Source organism: Callorhinchus milii, unplaced genomic scaffold (genome assembly GCF_018977255.1).
Source record: "Callorhinchus milii isolate IMCB2004 unplaced genomic scaffold, IMCB_Cmil_1.0 Scaffold5, whole genome shotgun sequence".
Lineage (NCBI taxonomy): Eukaryota > Metazoa > Chordata > Chondrichthyes > Chimaeriformes > Callorhinchidae > Callorhinchus > Callorhinchus milii.
Genome location: NW_024704746.1, coordinates 39318467 through 39340270, shown reverse-complemented (window position 1 = coordinate 39340270; position 21804 = coordinate 39318467). Strand labels below are relative to the sequence as shown.

General features: G+C 42.1%; 1 protein-coding gene across 2 annotated transcripts in view; it reads left to right on the top strand.

Annotated features, from left to right (window-relative positions):
* Nucleotides 1-6178: 6178 nt before the first annotated feature.
* grip1 (glutamate receptor interacting protein 1) overlaps nucleotides 6179-21804 on the top strand; it is a 189143-nt gene continuing 173517 nt past the window's right edge. Inside the window, exon 1 of one of the 2 annotated variants that reach the window (XM_007904960.2) lies at nucleotides 6179-6401. In XM_007904960.2, the coding sequence (XP_007903151.1) occupies nucleotides 6347-6401 (55 nt within the window). In that variant the 5' untranslated portion in view covers nucleotides 6179-6346. Of the gene's footprint in view, nucleotides 6402-15141; nucleotides 15235-21804 lie in introns of those variants that run through there. The other variant, XM_007904959.2, reaches the window with a different exon arrangement.

The following is a 21804-nucleotide window of genomic DNA, read 5'->3' as shown; positions in this document are numbered from 1 at the left end:
TTTGTAGCCTCACAAAGAATCCATCATGCTCAATGTTGGTTTGCCGAGATTGCTTTGGATTGCCTTCGTTGCAAGAATGGAACTTTGCTTTATCATCTTGGATGTGATTGTTTTTCTACATTGAACATTGCAGATTCAGATTGTTCTGCAAGTTGTGCTCTGGGAGTGCACATTCCTAGCATTGCAACACTGAACCATTAGAGAGCTTGTCTCCACTATGCTTTCAAACAATTTCATCACGATTGGGAATAAATTGAACTCTTGGCAATGTTTTTTTCTCGTTTGAGTGAAGCATAGCCAATAATCTGTCCTTGGTGCAATTTGTGGGTGGCTTCCTACAGAGCTACACTGCAGGTCCATTAAACTCTTTTTTGTTCAATTACTTTTTTAAATGGCCCTGTAGTAACATAATATTTAGCAGCTAACCTACTGCTTTGTCATGGTTCTGCCAAGATGAAAGAGTCATGACATGGAAATTTGGTTCAAGACAATGGGCTTATTCGATGCTCTTCTTTGAAATATTACTAAAGAAAATTATCTTCATTAGTTGTTTCATAGTTACAGCCTCATCAAAATAACTCTCCTATGAATGCAAAAGACTTATGATTATCATCTCAGTTTAATTTCAAATTAGTTTTTCATTTGGTCCCTCTTTTATTTTTACATATTTGTACCAGGATTTGTTTATAGTGTCCTTCAGATGAAACGTTAAACCAAGTTTCCATCTGCCTGTTCAAGTGGACGTTAAAGATTTTGTGGAGCTTCTCAAAAAAAGGGAGTTTCTTCATTGTTCTGATCAACAATAGCCCATTGGTCATTCACTTTGTGGCTGTTTGTAGGACATTGCTGTAGGCAAATTGTCTGCCGTGTTTGCCTATAAATGCACAGACACTACACTTCACAGTAAAATACTGTGAAGTGCTTGCAGCATCTCGACAATGTGATAAGGTACTACACTGAAACTTCAGCTAGCGGTCCGGACTAATAGGTGGATGGTGGGGAAAGAGATCCGGTCTGGCAAGCTGGAATTTCTGGCTAAGTGCATTTTCACTGCCGGCTTTTCATCAATAATGAGAAATGCCAGTAAATGCCGGTACCGGCATTGTAATTGATTGAATCCCGCAGAGCATAGAGCGTGGTTTCAATTGACATGATTTCAATTCATGCTTTTTGTCAAGAGATGAAAATAAATATTTTCAATGCTGAACACACAGCAAATTATTCTGATGACCTTGTGGTAACATATAGCAACAGTGAATGCAAATTAATATCCCTTGTGAAAATTTGTATCTATTATTACCCAGGTGGATGATCAGAAATTTCATACGCACATAAGTTAATCCATTCTGCTGCAACAAAGACTGCAAATAATTAGATCCTATTACACCAATTACACAATGCTGTTGAAATGAATGGTGAGGAATTTTCTTATTTGGTTTCTCAAATATTTTGATCTTCGTGGGATTTTTTATGACCAGCAATATCAATATTTCTCATCATTCAGACAAAATTAAGTGTTCTTGACGAACAACAAGTGTCATTTTTTTGGGGAGTCGTGGGGGTCAATTCCAATTTGCCAATTCCCCCCTTCCCTTGCTCGGTGTCCAACCTTGTCCCTGTGAAGTACAGTGAAGTGCTCCGATAAAGGTGCTATATAAATGCATGCTGTCCTTCCCTTGAGGTAAGATAGTTACCTTAGTCAATATAAGTATTCTGCAAGAGATTCTGTTGAGGAATTGATGAAACTTACTTCACCAATGCCTGCTGAAGCGCTCCAGAACTCTACCCTGCGTGAAGGGCGCTATATAAATGCAAGTCGTTGTTGTTGTTGCTGCTGCAACACACATTCAAAACAGCCACCACATCATCTTGAATTTGTTATGCTGTTAAGTAGATAGAATCCAGAATCTTAGGCTCAGAATAATAGCCCAACCTAAAACATCACTTAAAAAATGACTAGTAGGTATTTTGAAACTGATCTAGAACAAATAAACAAATTCAAGTCCAACAATGATCACAGAATTTGTACAATAAATAAAACACTTAGATCCAAACTTTCATATGATTTTCAAATTAAAAACATCTCAAAACATCATGCATCTTGACTCAGAATCTTGATTTGACGGGACTGGGTCGACCCAGTGGCTTAGCACATCACTTGCTGCTGAGTTCAAGTCTAAATCCACCATGATTGGATGGAAATCTCCTGTGTCTCCTGGCTGCAAAAGTCCTACATGAAATGAATTTTATATCAAGCGCAGCAGAAAATGTCCACAATTTGGTGCTGCAGAAATGTACAATTTTTGCACAATAAGAACCAAAGGGTGGCTGGTGTTGGAAGTGCAAGTATTAATGTGAAACTCGAATCTGTTTTTGCATGCAAACCCAGGGAGATTGATAATTATGAACACAAATAGTTCAAAGGAAATTCCAAGCAGAAATCTCACTTCCTCAGCTACAAATTAATGATGTCTATAGTGATGGCTTTGGGCTATATGTTGATGAAACAGTAGCATCACTTGGGGACTAATACATAATTCATAAGTGAAGCATCGAAATGAGCTTCGTTGTGAAGCAGAGAATTCATCCAGGTACAAAGATGGTACTTAGGATCCATGCTATAAATGTAAACAATTACAGCAACAACAATTTGGACTTATGACTTCAGAGAAAATGCCTCAAAGCACTTTGCAAAGACTGGGTAGGAGCCCAAGCTAGGGGAGAGGAATGGTGGGGGGAGGTGGGTGAAGGTGAAGTTAAAGGGATTGGTCTTGAGATGGATTTTGAAACAGAGGGAGGACAGGATAGGTGCAGAGGGGTAATGTTTCCAATGGGGAATAAAATTGGTTTGTTACAGTGCAACTTATTTCACTTATTAAGAGTGTGCATCAATTTAGATTGCATGAAAACAATCCTGATTCCAGTCAGATCTGATTCCACTGCATGGCAGACGATCGTAAGATAAGACACCTTGGATTTCATCTGCTATTCCGATTGAGAATCAAACTTTTGTCACAAGGTTTATGCCTATTAACACAGTCATGATTCAGGAAGGTATATATGTAAACGATAGAACGAACACAAGGAGCGGTCTGATGGAGGGGAGAAAGGGTGAAGACAGTAAAAGAAAGAAGGCTTCTGAATCCTGATATATTATCTTCTTCAGCAGACTTTTCTTAAAATTAATTAGGAAACTGTCTTGTAAATCTCTTTGTGCAACTTAAAGTAGCACCGCTTACCTTGCCCTTGCCCTACAGAGTTTTCAGGAAATAACATTATTATTCTTTACTCATCTCATTGGAATAACTTTTTATATGAGTGTAAAGGGGGAACAGAACACATGTGGAGAAGTACTTTTTAATGAAACATTTGTTTTCATCATAGTGAGAATGTGAGTCTGGAGACATGGAGAACATTTCCACTTTCAGCAACCATTGTCAGTAACACAGGTTCACATGTCAAGTACAGCATATGGCAAATACAGACTAAAAGTCCCTCTGCTTTATCTCAACAATATGCTTTAATGTCATACTCAAAAGAACATTCTTAAGACACCACTATCAACGTTTCTATTTCTTACACCAGACATTTTTTGAGTGAATTGCCAATTTTATTTCAAATTCCAAGCAATTTGATGGTGTAGATTCATGCCCACTAGCAATTGGGTTGCAAGGGACCCACATAATTTCATACAGAATCTTTACAGCTGCAATTTGTTTTATACAGTTGCATTCAGCAAATTATTTTTTCTTACTTGAAACTGCCTACTGTATTCTATGAATATTTGATTTATTCCAGTAATCTGCTACAAAACCAGTCCATCAATATTCATTTCTTTTGTTTTGTGGAGTTGAGAAATTGAACAGTAGAATTCAAGCTTGGTCCCAGAGGTGAATGATACATTACCAGAACACTGGGCCCCAGAGTTACTCGGGTAAGTACTTTCAGCATATGGTTATCATTCAGCAATATAACTCCATTACAATGGAGCATCCTTGAGGAGATCTAAAGTAGTGTCTTCGAACATCCAAATTCTGATTGCAAGTTGCTCCTGTAATTCCATAGATATTGTAATCTTTTATTACTGAATACTCTACTAATGTAAATCAATATATCATAAGTTTACTGTCATACACTTGAATAGTACTGAGTTATTTAACAAATGACTGCTTGACATTATTCTCCTGCAACAACAGCAACAATAACAACTATCATTTATATATTTATTCGATGTTCATTCATGCTCAACTGGATCGATTTCTCAGTACTTCATATTACAGATAGGCACTAAATGGTCAACCTATCTCACTTCCTTAGCATGATCTTAAATATTTAGCAATTGGTAGGGATTAATGTACACTGATAATAGTGGACAAGGAATCTGAGTGAATGCATTTTCTATATGTAAACTAAAGGGTCAGTCTACAGATGTCCTCTGAGGTCCTGAGAGATTATATCAATAAAGGAAAATCATTGTTCTTCTTAAAAGATTCTTTATTGGAGTGAGGAATACATTCATTTTACAGGAGAAGCAGATATGAAAGATGTGAAATATTAGTGTTGCAGTAGGTGAACAAGGATGTATCACCAAGCCCTACACAAATGCATATTTTGAGTGCATTGATCTGTGTACTAACAAAAGTACAGACAAGGACATGAGCTCTTTGAGCAGATAAAGAGGAGAGCTCATCCTCAATTAAATGAATGTAGAACGATGATTAATAGCCGAAACAACAAGAAAGAAAAGGTTGACTGGTTAAGCAAGACTTGTGCAAATAACACAAGAACAATGGTTCAATTTGAATAATGCACAGGGATTGCTGAACCTCTTTCTTATAAAGTAACTTGTCGGTTTAATTGCATGTCACTAATGAAATAATAGATTCAGAAAACCTTGAATAGATGTGCTCTACAATAACGCCTTGCATTTATAGAACGCCCTTCAAATGGGATAGCGTCTCAAGAGTGCCATGTACTTCATGGGGGGGTGGGGGGGGGGAACCATTAATTACAAATTAATATTTTAAAGAAAGGTTATCCAGTTAAGAAAATTGCCTTATGTAATGTATTAATTATTACCACTCATAATCATCAGATTACATACCACATGTTTACCCTCATCAAATTGTGTGGTATAGTAGATCCACAGTAATGTTTTCACATTTCATTGTAGTTTTAAATGTTTAGAGAAAGGCTAATTTGTCACTGTCCTTGAAATTTAGGTCATTTTAAAAAAATGATTTCATTGGGGCTTATTGAAACTCAAACTATCCTGTGTATTTTGCAGTGAGAATATACCCAGTCATTCCAAAAGTTTAAAACATTTTAAACATACATCAAATGCAATTGCAATTATTATTATTGATGCAAATAGAATTATTCACGTGGCAACACTGGTGTAATAGGCGGTCGTAAAAAAAATAACAGCTATAATTTGGTATCAAATCCAAATCCTGACCGGGGGGGTGGGGGGGGGCTTGACCCCATAATCTTCTAACTCTGGGATGTCCTCCTGACATGAAAGGCGCTATACAAATGTAATCTTGTTGCTGTTGTTGTAGTAACTCAGGAGGCGAGAGTGGTACCCACAGAGGCACCCGGCTGGTCATGTGCAATGTAATCTGGGGAACCACGAAGATGGGAGCGCGTTTTAACCACAAGAAGCCCTCCTTGTCGCCGCCTTGGCTTAAAGTTTGCCTTATTCCCATTTCAGAAGCAGTTTCTCTCTCGACCACTTGAACTGAGAGTGTGTGTGAGAGAGAGAGAGAGAGAGAAAGAGAGTGAGTGAGTGGACTGCACCAATTTCAATCTACTACCAAGTTCGACTCGTCCACTTTTTACACATTACCCAGGATTTCACCTACATTCACACGAGATATCCTGAGCTGCATATAGATATATCTCTCTCTCTATATATATATATAGACACACACACACACACTCCCCAGGACAGAAAGAGAGCAAACCTGGTGTGCATCTCTCTTTGCATCCACGACACAACAACAACAACAACAACAACAAAAAAGACCCTCTTATTTGCCATTCCAGGACTAGGAAGATTTTGCTGGTTCCTAAAGTTTGTTAATCCTTTGATCTGTGCCTCCCTGGTCGGCGCTGGTGAATGGTGAGAGCCCCCGGGAGGGAGGGAGGGAGGGAGGGAGAGAAGGAGAAGGAAGGAGAGAGAGAGAGAGAGAGGGGAGGGATCTTCACAACGAGGCCGCTGTTTAGGGGGAGCAGCAGCCGCCGAGGAGACGGGAAGCACCGGGTCGGGGGCTCGGATGCAGATGTGGAGCGACCTCTTGCCCCGGACTGGCAGCCTTTGGGTTTGAATGCGTTGGCCGGGAAAATGCCGGGGTGGAAGAAGAACATTCCTTCGTGTCTGCAGACTGAGCAAGAAAGAGGTAAGGAAGAAGGGAGGGAAGTGGGGAGGGAGGGAGAGAGGGAGGGAGGGAGGGAGGGAGGGGGAGGAAAAGAGGAATGTATAGATAGAGAGAGAGAGGGAGAGAGGGAGAGAGACACAGGGGCTGGTGCTGGTGGTGGTGGTGTTGGAGGAAAACCTGTCCTCATGTCTGTCTCTCCCACACAGTCAAGTCAGTCAACTGAGAAGTGGCTATTGCTGCGAGAGAGGGGACTGCGGGAGCCAGAAATTAGCCACTCATCCCTCACATAGTTCCCGAACTGCCTTTACCCACTCACCCACTCACCCACACTCTGCCCTCCCTCCCCCCCACCCACTCACCCACACTCTGCCCTCCCTCCTCCCCACCCACTCACCCACACTCTGCCCTCCCTCCCCCCCACCCACTCACCCACACTCTGCCCTCACCCACCACCCACTCACACACACTCTGCCCTCACCCCCCACCCACTCACCCACACTCTGCCCTCCCTCCTCCCCACCCACTCACCCACACTCTGCCCTCCTCCCCTCCACCCACTCACCCACACTCTGCCCTCCCTCCCCCCCCACCCACTCACCCACACTCTGCCCTCCCTCCTCCCCACCCACTCACCCACACTCTGCCCTCCCTCCTCCCCCACCCCACACTCTGCCCTCCCCCCACCCACTCACCCACACTCTGCTCTGCCCCCCCCCACCCCACTCACCCACACTCTGCCCTCCCTCCTCCCCACCCACTCACCCACACTCTGCCCTCACACCCCCACCCACTCACCCACACTCTGTCCTCCCTCCTCCCCACCCACTCACCCACACTCTGCCCTCCCCCCCCCCCCCCCCCCCTCCCTCCCCCCCCACCCACTCACCCACACTCTGCCCTCCCTCCCCCCCCACCCACTCACCCACACTCTGTCCTCCCTCCCCCCCCACCCACTCACCCACACTCTGCCCTCCTCCCCCACTCACTCACCCACACTCTGCCCTCCCTCCTCCCCCACCCACACTCTGCCCTCCACCCCCCACCCACTCACCCACACTCTGCCCTCACCCACCACCCACTCACCCACACTCTGCCCTCCCTCCTCCCCACCCACTCACCCACACTCTGCCCTCACCCCCCACCCACTCACCCACACTCTGCCCTCCTCCCTCCACCCACTCACCCACACTCTGCCCTCCCTCCTCCCCACCCACACTCTGCCCTCCCCCACCCACTCACCCACACTCTGCCCTCCCCCCCCCCCACCCCACTCACCCACACTCTGCCCTCCCTCCTCCCCACCCAATCACCCACACTCTGCCCTCCCTCCCACCCACTCACCCACACTCTGCCCTCCCCCCACCCACTCACCCACACTCTGCCCTCCCCCCCCACCCACTCACCCACACTCTGCCCCCCCCCCCCACTCACCCACACTCTGCCTCTGCCCCCCCACTCACCCACACTCTGCCCCCACCCCCCATTCACCCACACTCTGCCCTCCCCCCCACTCACCCACACTCTGCCCCCCCACCCACTCACCCACACTCTGCCCTCCCCCCACCCACTCACCCACACTCTGCCCTCCCCCCACCCACTCACCCACACTCTGCCCTCCCCCCACCCACTCACCCACACTCTGCCCTCCCTCCCCCCCACCCACTCACCCACACTCTGCCCTCCCCCCCACCCACTCACCCACACTCTGCCCTCCCCCCCACCCACTCACCCACACTCTGCCCCCACCCCCCCACTCACCCACACTCTGCTCCCACCCACACTCTGCTCTGCCCCCCCCCCACCCCACTCACCCACACTCTGCTCTGCCCCACCCCCCACTCACCCACACTCTGCCCCCACCCCCCCATTCACCCACACTCTGTCCCCACCCCCCACTCACCCACACTCTGCTCTGCCCCCCCCACTCACCCACACTCTGCCCCCACCCACACTCTGCTCTGCCCCCCCACCCCACTCACCCACACTCTGCTCTGCCCCCACCCCCCACTCACCCACACTCTGCTCTGCCCCCCCACCCCACTCACCCACACTCTGCTCTGCTCTGCCCCCACCCCCACTCACCCAAACTCTGCCCCCACCCCCACTCACCCACACTCTACCCCCACCCCCACTCACCCAGACTCTGCTCTGCCCCCCCCACTCACCCACACTCTGCCCCCACCCACACTCTGCTCTGCCCCCCCACCCACTCACCCACACTCTGCTCTGCCCCCACCCACCCACACTCTGCCCCCACCCCCCACTCACCCACACTCTGCACCCACCCCACTCACCCACACTCTGCACCCACCCCCACTCACCCACACTCTGCACCCCCCCACCACTCACCCACACTCTGCCCCCACCCACACTCTGCCCCCACCCCCACTCACCCACACTCTGCCCCCGCCCCCCACTCACCCACACTCTGCCCCCCCACCACTCACCCACACTCTGCCCCCCCACCACTCACCCACACTCTGCCCCCCCCCACCCCTTCCCTTATCATTCACATTTCTAACTGAAGTCTACCCCCCCCACCCCCCCACCCCCCTCCCGTGGGAGATGCTGATCTCACCACAAACGTCTTTCTAAAACAAGTTGCGAGAAACTTTCCCCCTTTCTTTTTTTTGGGGGGGGGGGTTGGTTTCATGGCTCTGCAAAAGCTCTCACCGGACAGGGTCTTTCAGGCCTGTCTTCACTGAAGTGCGGATCGCCTTTGTATTTAAGTGGGATCGCGGTCTCCGATTGAAACCCAAGTCAACTTTTTTTAAATCCAAAAAAAATGCCATTGGGAAATGCACTGCGGGGGAATGGGTTTCATGGCGGGGAGAGGGCATCCGACGAGTGGGAGATCACTGGTGCGGGCGATGCACTCGGGGATTGGTGACCAGTCTCGTTAATTGCAGTTCATTTCACGTCCAGTTTCTTGTCGTGGTTTTCCAGTTTGTTGGTGAGATTGAGCCGTGGTTTGCAGACACCTGGTCACAGTGCAGAGCGAGACTGTGTTAATTCCACAGTGATGCTCTCCCCCCCCCCCCACCTCCCCCCTCCCCCCGGGCACTGGACACAAAACAACCAATGCAACGCGTGTTTGGTTCCCTATTGCACACACACACACACACAAAATTGGTTATCCGAGTTACAAGATGTTTGATCAACAAAAAAATTGGGGTGTGTTTTTTTTACTCGATCGGTGCAAGTTTGAGCTTAAATGCAATGTTTGTTTGTTTTTCAAATAAAAGAAATCCCAGTTCACTGTACCTGGACATCAACCACTGGTCAGTGGGTGTTTGGGTTTCTCTTTTTAACGTCGCTACAATGTGGGACCTTGACAGAATGAATGACTTTTGTGGGACGTTGCTTTTTTCCATTCATTTTAGCCCTTAAGTTTGAAAGTAATCCCAAACCCTTTTCGGAAATGAATTAATAGAATAATAGGACTTGTAATGGGAAATATAGATTTTGTTAAAAAAAACATGCTGGGAGGGGGCAGGGAATCAGGAAGAACAACAAAACTTTGCATAGAAAGGATATCCATCAATGATGGTCTTCTTCTAACAGTGACAGTAGAACTGAAAGTGGTGCTCAACTGCCTCCAAAAGTTCCCAGCACAAGATAGCTATTGAATGCACCCCCCCAAATTTGTAAACAATTAACAATTAATTTGAATAAAATGACTCCCATTTTCCAAGGAAAGTAACAGTAGAATTTTCTGTGTTGGACTTTAGTGCAGAGCTTTCAAGATGCACCTTCCCGACTGGTAACCTTTGTGGTTGACAGTTGTACGTTGAACGTACACTGTGGCTGGTGTGAATGTGCCATCCTTATTATCTTTGCACAACTGACAATTGTATAAAAGCCTCAAATGGATAAAACTTGTTTTTGGGGGGGGGAGGTGGGGGGAGCTTTCACTTAATTTTGGTTGATTTAGTGAAAAATAGCTATTCTTAGCCACCTAGTTACAAATGATGTCCCCCCAACCCCACCCCACCCCCCTCATTAGATCCAGTTGTCATTAAAATGTTATGTTCCTCTGCACTGATACAACAACTGGGAAATTGTGTTGACTGCAGTATTAATGCCGCTGCCCGGTGAGAAATACAAATGGCTTCACTCAGCCAGTTCACTGCACAGTGGGCTCCAGATAGCTTGCATCTGTTTGAATGGAATGAGGGAATTATAATGAGGGCTAAAAGATCTCACATATTTGTATTGAATAGAATTGAATTCTCAATGGTAATATTTTTCAAAATGTTTGGATTATTTTTTTCCCCACCAAGTATGGCAGATTTTATTCTGTACAAATCAAACCAATTCAATTCAACCCATCACATCCACATTATTGGGTTGAAGTCAGTGACTTTTATATCTGCTCATCCTGTTGGAAAATTTATTCTTTCTCAATGTCCAGTTAATGTGATTTTCATTAAGATCAACTGCTTGTTTAAAAAATGCAGGAGGAGTTTTGAATGTTGTCTCAATGCATACATTTATGTATGGATACCAATTTACCCACTTATATCCAGCAGAGAAATATCTTCGAGTCAAATGCAGTTTCTCAAGTAAGTAGATAGATGAGAGGAAATATATGTAACAAAGCTTTGGTCTACCAGCTACCTTGTGGTGACTTGCATTACCTGTGACACATTTTCAATCCCAAACTGAAAAATAGCACCTTTCATTGTTTTCTAAAACTCACAATTAGATTGCTGTAATATGAAGTTCAACAATCTCATTTCAAATATGGAATTTGAATAGGGCACTTTAATATTCAAACACAATGACTAAATGGAATGGTACAACTGGTACTTACAGTTATTGTAGAACATCCATTCTGAGTCAATAGTCAAGAGTCAGGAGGTTTTTAATGGAAAAAGTTATCAAGAACAATTGGGCCCAGTTGCAAACAGATAATTAGTTTAGAACTACAGATAATACAGACCATCAATATCCTCAAGTAAACATCCATTCATTCCCTTACTCTGCTATCTGCAGATCATCAGACCTGGTACACCCTGTTGTTATAAAATCAAATATTGTACTTTCTTCTTTCAGTACTATTATGTTTGCGTCAAGCAAAAGATTTATAAGATGGCCTACAGATCAATAATATTCTACATGTATATTGTGATTCGGTTCATTACAGGACTCTGCGTTCATCACATTGCACTGTTGCTTTCTATAAATACATTAAGTAATCGTTTATTTGTATACAGTAATGGGATTGAAAAAAAATCACTTCCGCATTACATCTCCTCAGAGTGGCAGATTGCAGAAAAAAAAGCCTTGGGTGTTATGCTTTTTTTGAAAAAAAACACAGTATTTGCCCAAATAATTTTTTTCATGCAACATTACCGTACATCTTTCAAATGCTTTCTTCTGAATATTTGTTTTCTAATTTGCTTTTCCATCCAGACTTTCAAATATTCTTATTAAATCTACGCACACATTCCCCATATGTTCATTTGCAACATCAAGTCAGTCAATACAAGTAATTAAAAAAATTCAAACTCTTACCTTAATACAGTTGTCTTGTTTATATTCCCTTGCATTCCCTTATTTCCTGCTTTTTTCTAATTCAAAAGAAACCCTGTCTTTCTTGTGGTATGGATTTGTTGAGTTCATTCCCCAGTTTTTGGTTTTATCTTCAATTAATGACATGAAGTCTGTTCTTTCACCATTGTCACTTTCATTGTCTGCCTTTGCAAACTGAAGTATCTGGATCAGTGATAATGGACTCTCCTCTCCTCTGAGCTGGAAACTTCATCATTAAGCAGCACATTATGCACTAATTGACGAATTACCCCGTTGATCAAGTCATCATTCCATACCTGCACAGAGAGATGTAATCCCCTTTGAACATGTCCCACTGCAGTTTTATTAACTACTTTGTTAAAATTTTTTAGCTTACCTATTGCTTATCAATGTCATAACGGTCAGGTCTTCGTTCATTTCACACGGGCCCAAATAGTATTGGGGAATTGCAGTATTTTCAGCTGTTGCACTATTTGAGGGCTACACTAAATTATATAAATACAGTATTGTTAGTATTCTTCCCAGTGGCAGAAAATAATTACTACGGGATCGTGATCTATTCCACAGGTCACGTGGGTGATTCAGCAACAACAACCTGCATTTATTTAGCACCCTTCATGTCTCAGAGCACCTTACTGTGATAGGGATGGACACTGAGTAGGGGGGAGGGGATGTGGGGGGGGGGGGGGTGCGGAGGCGAAGTGGGAGGTGACCATAGGCATGGTGAAGAGGTTTTAAAAGACACTACTATTTAAGAGTTAGAAAAAAGACCTTGGTTCCACACTGTCTGGCAAGCTTTCCTGCTGTTTGTCCATCTAGATTCACCCTACCCGTTAGGGCTTTGGCTTGCAGAGTTAACAGGAGCTGAGTGGAAGGATTCCCTACACCCAGTGAGTGCTCTGACCTTCCGAGTCCTGCCGATGAGCCAGGCTGGCTGTGCTGCCATCAGCAGTGTCCTGGAATCCTGCGGACCTGTCTCGCTGAGGAACCGGACTGCTGAAACCGCCGCAGAGGGTTGGCTCGATTCTGACATTCCGTTGCTAAACATGTCACCTTGGAGCCAGTTCAGCTCCTACCAGTTGTCTTGTTGACAATCATAAGACAGCTGGTAAGACTTGCCTCACCTCCCCACTTCCCCTGCCCCCCAGGAGGATAACCCCAGCATTGCAACCTGAATGCAAAAGACTGGCAGCAGCGAAGGAAGATGATTTTTAGGAACGAGGGAAGAGAACATTTAGCTCATCTTTCTACCCTTTCATCATATATGTTGCTCAATTAAGTCTTTCTCCAAAAACCTATCAAATTTCTAGCAATTTGTTTAACCAGGGTAACTTTTTCCATGTACTTGATATCTTTTTGTATGAAAATAAAATCACTTGAAATCAACTTTTTTAGTTCTAATTTCTGATTTTTTAAATGAAAGCCCCAAGTTTTTAAAATTTTAGTGAGCGTGCGCACTGGACTGACATCTTCTTCAACAAGCTGCATATCTCTTATTGGGCCACTTTAAAGCGGTTAGAGAATCGAGTAATGGATAAAAGAGCTGCTCAAAAAAGAAACAAAATTAAAGTTTTCTAGCTGAAAAGTGCTTATGAATGGAATAGCAAGTTTGAGGAACCCATCTTATGTGCTACTTATAAATGGATGAGGATATTGAATGCAAGATTACATATACATATACTGAAACTTCAGGCAGAGATTATGCAGAACATTGTAGTTATATTCAGAATTTGAATCTTCTAAAGAAACTAGGCCAACACAGGGGAATTGTAGACAAATGCAAAACAACTGGTGTGGGAGCAAGGAATCAAATGAGTACATCATGAATGAAAGTTATGCTGCTTAGCTATCTTAGCCATTAATCACTGTAATGCAACATTGTTACATGCTTTTTGAAAATGTTAAGGGCCAGGTATGTTGTAGAAATGACATTGCTTATACCAAATTTTCATATCTTACTGAAACAGAATAAATTGTGTTCAGATTCAGTTCCTATCAAGCAAACTGCGCACGAATAGATTTCAAAACAAACCGTTGAGAGACCATCTCAATGAGGAATTCTCCCAATGCTTCAGCTGTACAGTGTTTGCAATATATGGTCGTTGCAACTGGTTGCAAGGGAGAAGTTTTTTTAATCTTAAGGTTTTGCAGAGTGCCCAGCTGATTTGCTGAGTGGCCTTTAAGTCCAGTGTTAGAAAAGAGCTGACTCACCCATCTGCTCTTGTATAACATTAACATTTTGAACCGCTTTCAGATGCTGATGATGCACATCTTTGAGTATGCTTGCATAGAACTCTGCTTTTCTGGAGCATAAAAGCCACTAGAACATGGTGTATCCCAGTTCACTGCTGTCATTGAAGGTGCCAGTGTAGAACCAGTGCCTGTAGAATACATACAACACATCCATTGAACCTTACCTGATGTTCCAGATTGGAAACCTGATTTATATAGGGAGAAATCCATGAATCTTGCAATGACAAAGGTTTTTGTTAACTCTCTTGTTTCTCTGACGAATGGTATTCCCCAGTTTGGTTTCTGTCAGAACAACATTGGATTTAAAATCCAATTCACAAAACAAATAATGGTTGATATTTTATCTGAAATGTTGAAGCCCAACAGGTTACCCATTCACCCTATTAGTATTTATTTCAGTATACATGAGGATGGTTTCAAGACTTTCCGGTTTATTTACTTATGGTTTCTGGTCAGTGTAAAATCGGTGGTATGACTTTTGCACCAGCATAACTGGAATTGGTGGTAAATATCTGTTGTGGAAAGTAATGCAGACCAGAATCAGCTTAGCTGAGAACTAAATGGAATACGTCACTTGCAGACTGAAAGATGCTCTATGAAAGTGTGGAAATCTGAATCTCCACTTTATTCAGTACCTACATCTATAATGTAGATTCCTATTATCTTCCCTGCTATCCTTTTTCTCACACTCTACCTCGCCACTGACTAAATGTTGCCCTTTCTATAAAAGTGAATGTTGGTTTGAGTTGTTCAGTTTCTATTTAAAAAAAATGTTTTGAAGAAGCTTTTGTGAGCTAACCTGGATGATCGTGCTAGTTTCATTATGATGCATGATTGTCCGTTTGTTTCATAGACCATTCTGCAAAGCAGATATAATTTTGATTGCAGAACCTATAATTAGACTGGCAAGTGGCAGCCTGTTGATTCATTTTCTATGAATAGCTGAAGCAACTCAGAAAGGGATCAGCAGCGACAGTAATGTGACCTGATCATCATACGGTTATGACTTTTCTGACATCTTTCTCATTTGCACCTACTCTCTCATTCAAATTGCTTGTCAAAGGTAACTGGACATCATTTGAAATGTTTTACATAAATACGTGCCTTTCTATACATTCTGAATAACACTTGATGCTTGTGTTCCATCTTTAATGTTCTGACTGAATTGTGAACCCAGTGCAGTATTTGTTTTGTAAGAAGACACCTTAAAATAAGTCAAAGAATATCCTCCAACAGCACTGCTGAGGTCTGAGGGGAAAAAACATTGATTGCTAGGATGGTTTTCAATCAGGTCTAGCAGTGAACGCATATGACATTAGATAACCTCACACTAGCAAACATAAATCTCTTTGACATTTAGATGGTTGTTCAAACTAACTTTGTTCTTCCTCACAAACCTTTCTTTAAGTGCAAATCTGCGTAGAATTTGTTATCTGTTATTTTATGGAAAATGTTAAACCTTTTTGGTTTACTTTTCATTTGACCTCAAAATGTTTCATTGCGTTGCGTTTTAAATCAATTCAATGTGGTGCATCAGAGCATTTGAACATTGAATGCTTTCAAAATCTGGGATTCCTTAATGAAATTGCAAGGACAAAAATATTTTGGGGGTCACAATTTTATTAGTGATTATTGTGTCTGTTATCCTTGGTGTTTCCTTGGTTACTGACAGTATTACCAAGAGATATGCGTAAATGGCACATGGAAAGACATACTTCTCTCCATCATTCTGAGTGTGTATGGAGCTTGGTGTTGTAATAGCTACATATATGTTAAAGAAGAATACTGATAGGTGAGTGTAAATCACAATGGCACTACAGACGTATTTAATGTAATTTGCATCCCAATGTGTGATTAAGAAGTTTATCTGATCGAAACTGATGCACATCTGTGTTGCTTTCAGGGTGGCCCCATCAAACCTCCATAAACTTTCCTATCTGGTCCTAATGAATGGCACATTCTGTTAATTTTTTCCTTTGAACTGAAATAGATGGATTGGTCTGAGCTACAATTATTTGTATCATTTCCGTTAATACTGTAGTTATTGGACAGGAGGAATAACTTCATTGAATTAACCTGGCTCTGTTACATCTTTCACTGTGTGTTCCAATTCCCAATCGGAGCGCTGTTATTCCTTCTAGCAACCGAGCTAAGAGCTTGAGAAAGCAATCCATTGAGTGTTTACTGAGTGTGGATGTTAGTTGAGACTGCATTCATTCTGAGGCAGGAGGCTTGGGAACCCAATGACACTTTCAGCTTCCAAGATGTTAGCTTTCCAACAGAATTGTTGCATGAGCTATTATTAAACTGCTTGGAACCGTTCCAGAATCTGTCCCTGTGGAAAAAGCTACAGCCTAGGCAATTCCGTAACCTACTGAGGAGAAAATACTACACAGTACACTTCAGTAACTACACAAAGGAAATATTTGAAAGGAACTTGATCCCTAAATGATTGGGAAATTTAATGATATATATATTAATTATATTCCAGAATTAATGGTATGTAACACTTTTTTTAAGTATTTATCCAAAACAATTTATATTTATAGAGTATAGTGCTTTTCACATTAGGAGGACTTTTCAAAGTGCTTTACACGCTGCTGGATGGAAGTGTTGAGATACATATGCAGTATATAAAACATCAATTTGGATACAAGTTAATTTTTTTAACTATTAAAATAATGAAACAGTTTACATCTTGTGGTAATTGATGTCTGGTTTCTTGTTTTTAATGCCAGTATTGTTCTCTCCTTACCTGAAGATGTTAATTCTTTGCTGGGGTATTGTTCCACGGACGACGACGACAACAACAACAACAACAAGATTACATTTGTATAGCACCTTTCATGTCTTCTAGACATCTCAAAGCGCTTCACAGAATATATTATAAAGTGAATTTTACTGTATATTTACCACCACCCTTCTCTAACTTTCCCCAGTTCCCATTCTTCATGTGTGACCATGAAGTAGATTAAAAATAGTTTGTGATGAAGAAGGCCTTTTGTCCCATTTGCTAACCTTCATTTCAGAACACCAGCTCTGCCATCTCCCAGTTGCAGCATAAAAGTGTTTCTTCAATGAGTTCAGTTTTTTGCTCTCAACCACCCTTCCTGGTAGACCTGATCCAACTGCTCTTTGTCTGAAAAAATAATCATGCTAAAGCAAAATTGCACAGGTTTTGTATCTCGCACGTGCTCCGAGGTTTTAAAGTGTTTTTATGCTGTGGGCATGCATTTGAGAGGTGACTGGGACTTCATTTTCTTGGAAGAGGCTTTTGAGGCCGGTGCCAATCGAGCGGAGGCGCCGGGTGATTGACTGGGGAGTGAGGAGGTTGGAGAGTTAGGGGGGTGCCAGGGAGTCGATGGATTTCAACATGAGTGTGAGGATCTCGAAGCCGATCCATTCGGTGATGGGTAGCCAGTGGAGCCTCGCCAGAACTGGTGAGATAGGTGTACGGAGTTTGGTCAAGGTAAGTATGCAGGCATGTTTGAGTGATCCAGACGGGAGGTGACAAAGGCATGCCCAAGGGTTTCGGCTGCATTTGGGATAAGGTATGGTTGGAGGCGGGCAATGTGGTGGAGCTGGAGGAAGGCGGTCCTGGTCAGGGACTGGATGTGGGGGATAATTAATGTGTAAATATAAATATTTGCTTGTCAGCATTTATTGCCCGTCTTTAGTTGTACTGGAAAGTAGGGGTCATGCCTTCTCTTTAAAAGTTTCTAAAGAATGAACTGAAATTACCAGTTACGGTATTGTGATTTATCCAGTGTATATTTTCACTCCCAAAAATACAGTCACTCCACTTCGCAATAAATTTTGTGAAGCACTTTGAGACTATCATCCTGACTTGATGGCATTATATCAAACGTAACAATTTTTTTTTAATGTGTGAGGGTAAAACAAACTGAATTCCCTTTGCAGAAAATAATTAGAAGTTAAGTTGATCATGCTGAGTTCATTTTAAAGTGAGTAATGCTTGGTTAAATCAATTTGCGCAGTTTTCAAAGGCCAAACCTTTTGGTACCAAATTGCTTTTAATGCATCAAGCTGTTATTGACAGGACTGAGGTAAGATAATCAACATCTTTTTGTTACTTTAGAACTTAAATACTTTAGAACTTAAATACTAGACCTATACGATAGAATCAATTTCACTTATCTGCCTCCTACATAATCTTTATAATCATAATTCTGTATTGGTTAAAAGCGATGTATGGTTAATTCTAGATCACATCAAGACCAATTGCATCTTTGTTTTACACAGCTGGTTATAATGAGACCTAACACATTCACTTCTCTTTAAAGATGATATACTTATCATCAACATGCTTTCTGTTACTTAAGGATCTGGTGACTTTTCAGACCTCTGTAGTATATATATGTAGTATTGTATTGTAGAAAAATGCTGGCAAACAGAATTGATCAATGTATGAAGAAATGTTATGCTGCAGTATTTCTGATTATTAACAAAAATCCCTTTGAAATCTCCACCTTAGTGGTGCTTGAAAATGTCAGTGTGAAAACAGGTATATTTTAAAAAGTGAAGGCTGAGCAATGTTAAGATCCCATGACATTATTCTAAAAACAAAGGGAAGTTTTTCCTGGTGTACTAGACAACAAATCCCCCAAATAAAATTGGTTAGTCACTCCCTCCTTGGCAGTTTGTGGGCCATTGCTGTGCATAGACTGGCTGCTGTGTTTTGCTCATAAAATACACAGTCAATTCATTTTTGGAGTATATCCTGTGAAGAGCTTTTAGACTTCTTAATGATGAAGTAAGGCCCTATGTCAATTGCAAGTGCTATTATTAATATTATTATTCGTAATATTATTTGTTACATTGTACTAATGCATGTCATACTTTGTTTACGGGGGGGAGGGAGAGATGATGAAGTTGTTGAAAATTGAGCCTTTATCTGCAGAGTATTTTATTGCCTGTCACAGTATGACAGCCTTGATACATATTTTAAAAGAATCTTCTGTCATTTCCTGTCTGAAATGGTACTGGTCTTGAGTGTGGCTGGCACCAATGACATTTTAAATAATTGTGCAAACGACTGTGATAATAATGAAGTGACATTTACAAGAAATTTGTGAGAGGATCTTGCCCTTATAGCATGACAGAAATTCAGGAAGAAGTGGAGACATTTTATCATTTTCTCTATTGATTTAATAATAATCCTTGCATTTGATATAATACCTTTCATGTTTGGAGGATGTATCAAAGTGCTTCAGGGGATTTTACTGTAAAAGTGCATGACTGTATTTTGCGCGTAAGTGTCATAGCCAATTTGCGCACAGCAACGTCCCACAAACATCCATAATGTGAATAACTAATTTATTTGGGGATTGTTGGCCAGGACACTGGGAGAAACCCCCTTCTCTTTTCAAATAGTATCATAGTCCACCTGAACCTGGGGACCTTGATTTAACATCTCATTCAAAAGATAGCATCTCCTTTAGCACTTCCCTGTAGCACCGCATTAGTTTCAGCCTAGATCGTGAGTACAAAGTCCTGACATGGGGCTGGAACCCACAGTCTTCTAATCCAGAGACAACAGTACTATCAATTGAACCAGGCTACATTTTAACATCGTTCTTAGAATAGAAGGTCCAGATCTAATCAACCACTGCATTTTCATTCATTAAAGGCAACGAGCACATGGAAGAGAAAAGGGGTGGGGTGGGGGGGGTGCTTTCTGGAAGAAAACTTTGATCTTGGAGTATCACCTTGCTTTGAGTTATGCCCACAATGACTGTGAAACTGTGTCCACCTTTGGGAATAAACAGCCGTACATAGAAAAAAAATTAGTCAGTTGTTTCTAAATCTCATTGCAAAAACACAATCGAGTCCTTTTTGAAGCAACTAAATGGTTCATGCAATGGAATAATTTCTGTTCTGCTGAAGGCAAGGTGAAGAAATTGTCCTGAAGCTAGACTTGAATAATATGTTCTAGAGTTTTTACTTAATTGTCTTTGAGGTGCAGTGTATCCAGAAAATACTTTCTCTCTCTCTTCCCTACTCCCCCCACCCTTGGGACAGAACAGGTGACATGAAGTCCATAATCACAAGATGCGCTTGAATGAAAAAGGCACTTTGTGCCTTTTTGATCTCATCTTTGCAGAATACCTGTCCTACCAGCCTCCCATCGTTGCACAAAGCTGCTTTTTAAATTAGTCCTGGCTTCAACCAACCTTCCTCAAAACCTGTTCCAGTTGTTAAATACTCTCTGGGTAATAATAATAATAATTATTGCATTTGATATAGCGCCTTATCACATTTTGGTGAGTCTGAAAGTGTTTCATAAACTATACTGTAAAGTGAATTGACTGTACATTTTGTGGGCAAAATGAGGCAGCCCTTTGCGCACAGCAGTGTCCCACGCACAGTAGTGGATTGAGTAACCAAATTATTTTTTTAAGGGATTATTACCCCCGGAAAAGCGATCCGCCATCGACTATCAACTGAATTTTTTTTATCATTCAAAGGAAATCTGGGTTAAAAAGTGGAATGTGTCATTTTCAATGCATTCTGTCATTTGCAAATACCTGTTATTCTAGACACCTGCTCTATCTACAGCCATTCTAACTGGTGGGTGCAATTGTGCCTACACCGAATGATGAAATTTTACTCCCATAAATGATATAGTCCAGCCATAAAAAATTTTTTCCCTTATTTAGTGACTCTTCTGTCTACCGCACACGATTTTGGGTAGTACCATAATCTGTGTGCGCTAAAGGAAATGGATGCAGCACATTCATTAAAAGGGCAATTTAATGTAATCTCATTCCTTTTGTGAATTTTTTTTTGTTAGTTTGCTACTTGCAAGTTTTTTTTAATGTTAAAATAGAGAACTAACTTTACCAGGTGGTCCTGTATTTCTCAGTGTTAGCTGGAGTGTGGAATAGTGGTGAGCTCATTGCTTCTGTCAATCTGCTGCCCGGGAAACAGCATTAGGCTGCAGATGAGTGGGAAAATAATGGCTCTTTAGGCTAGCAAGGGCACTATTTTTATGATTTAGAAAACAAACATTGTACTTGTGAGATCGTTAGTGGTGGAAACACAATAATGTTTCTGCCACCAATGGTGCCAAATAATGCAAACAGCATCTTCAGTTTTGCCAACGTCTTGGCTGACAGCACAGATGTATTGGTCTGTAACAAAGTGTCCAGATTTAGAGAGATTGTAACAAAGGCACCTCTCAATGGGGTCCTTCAACCTTGATAGTACCTTGTTAAAAACAATGTTTGTATATAATTGTGTTTTGCAGATTCTAGTAAAACCTTTATTAAAAGTATTCAGTGCATTAGGGGATCAGCTTCGCTTTGTTTGTAGCAATTTAAACTTGCTACAGAACACGTAACAATACCACTAGGACTTCGCCATCAGCTTCACTCATCCACTTGCTATTATTGCCACTTTTTTGCTCTACCAAGGGGTATAATATAACCTCTTGTTTCCTCCGTGGTGTGAGCAGAGTTTCACTTGCACTGTGCATTTGCTTAAGCGTGAAGTTAAAGGCCAAGCTCTACACCTATAGCAACAACTTGCATTTCTATATAGTACACTTCAAGAAGGGCAAAGTCTCAGAGCATTTACATATACATACATAGTGAATTACATCATATTCACT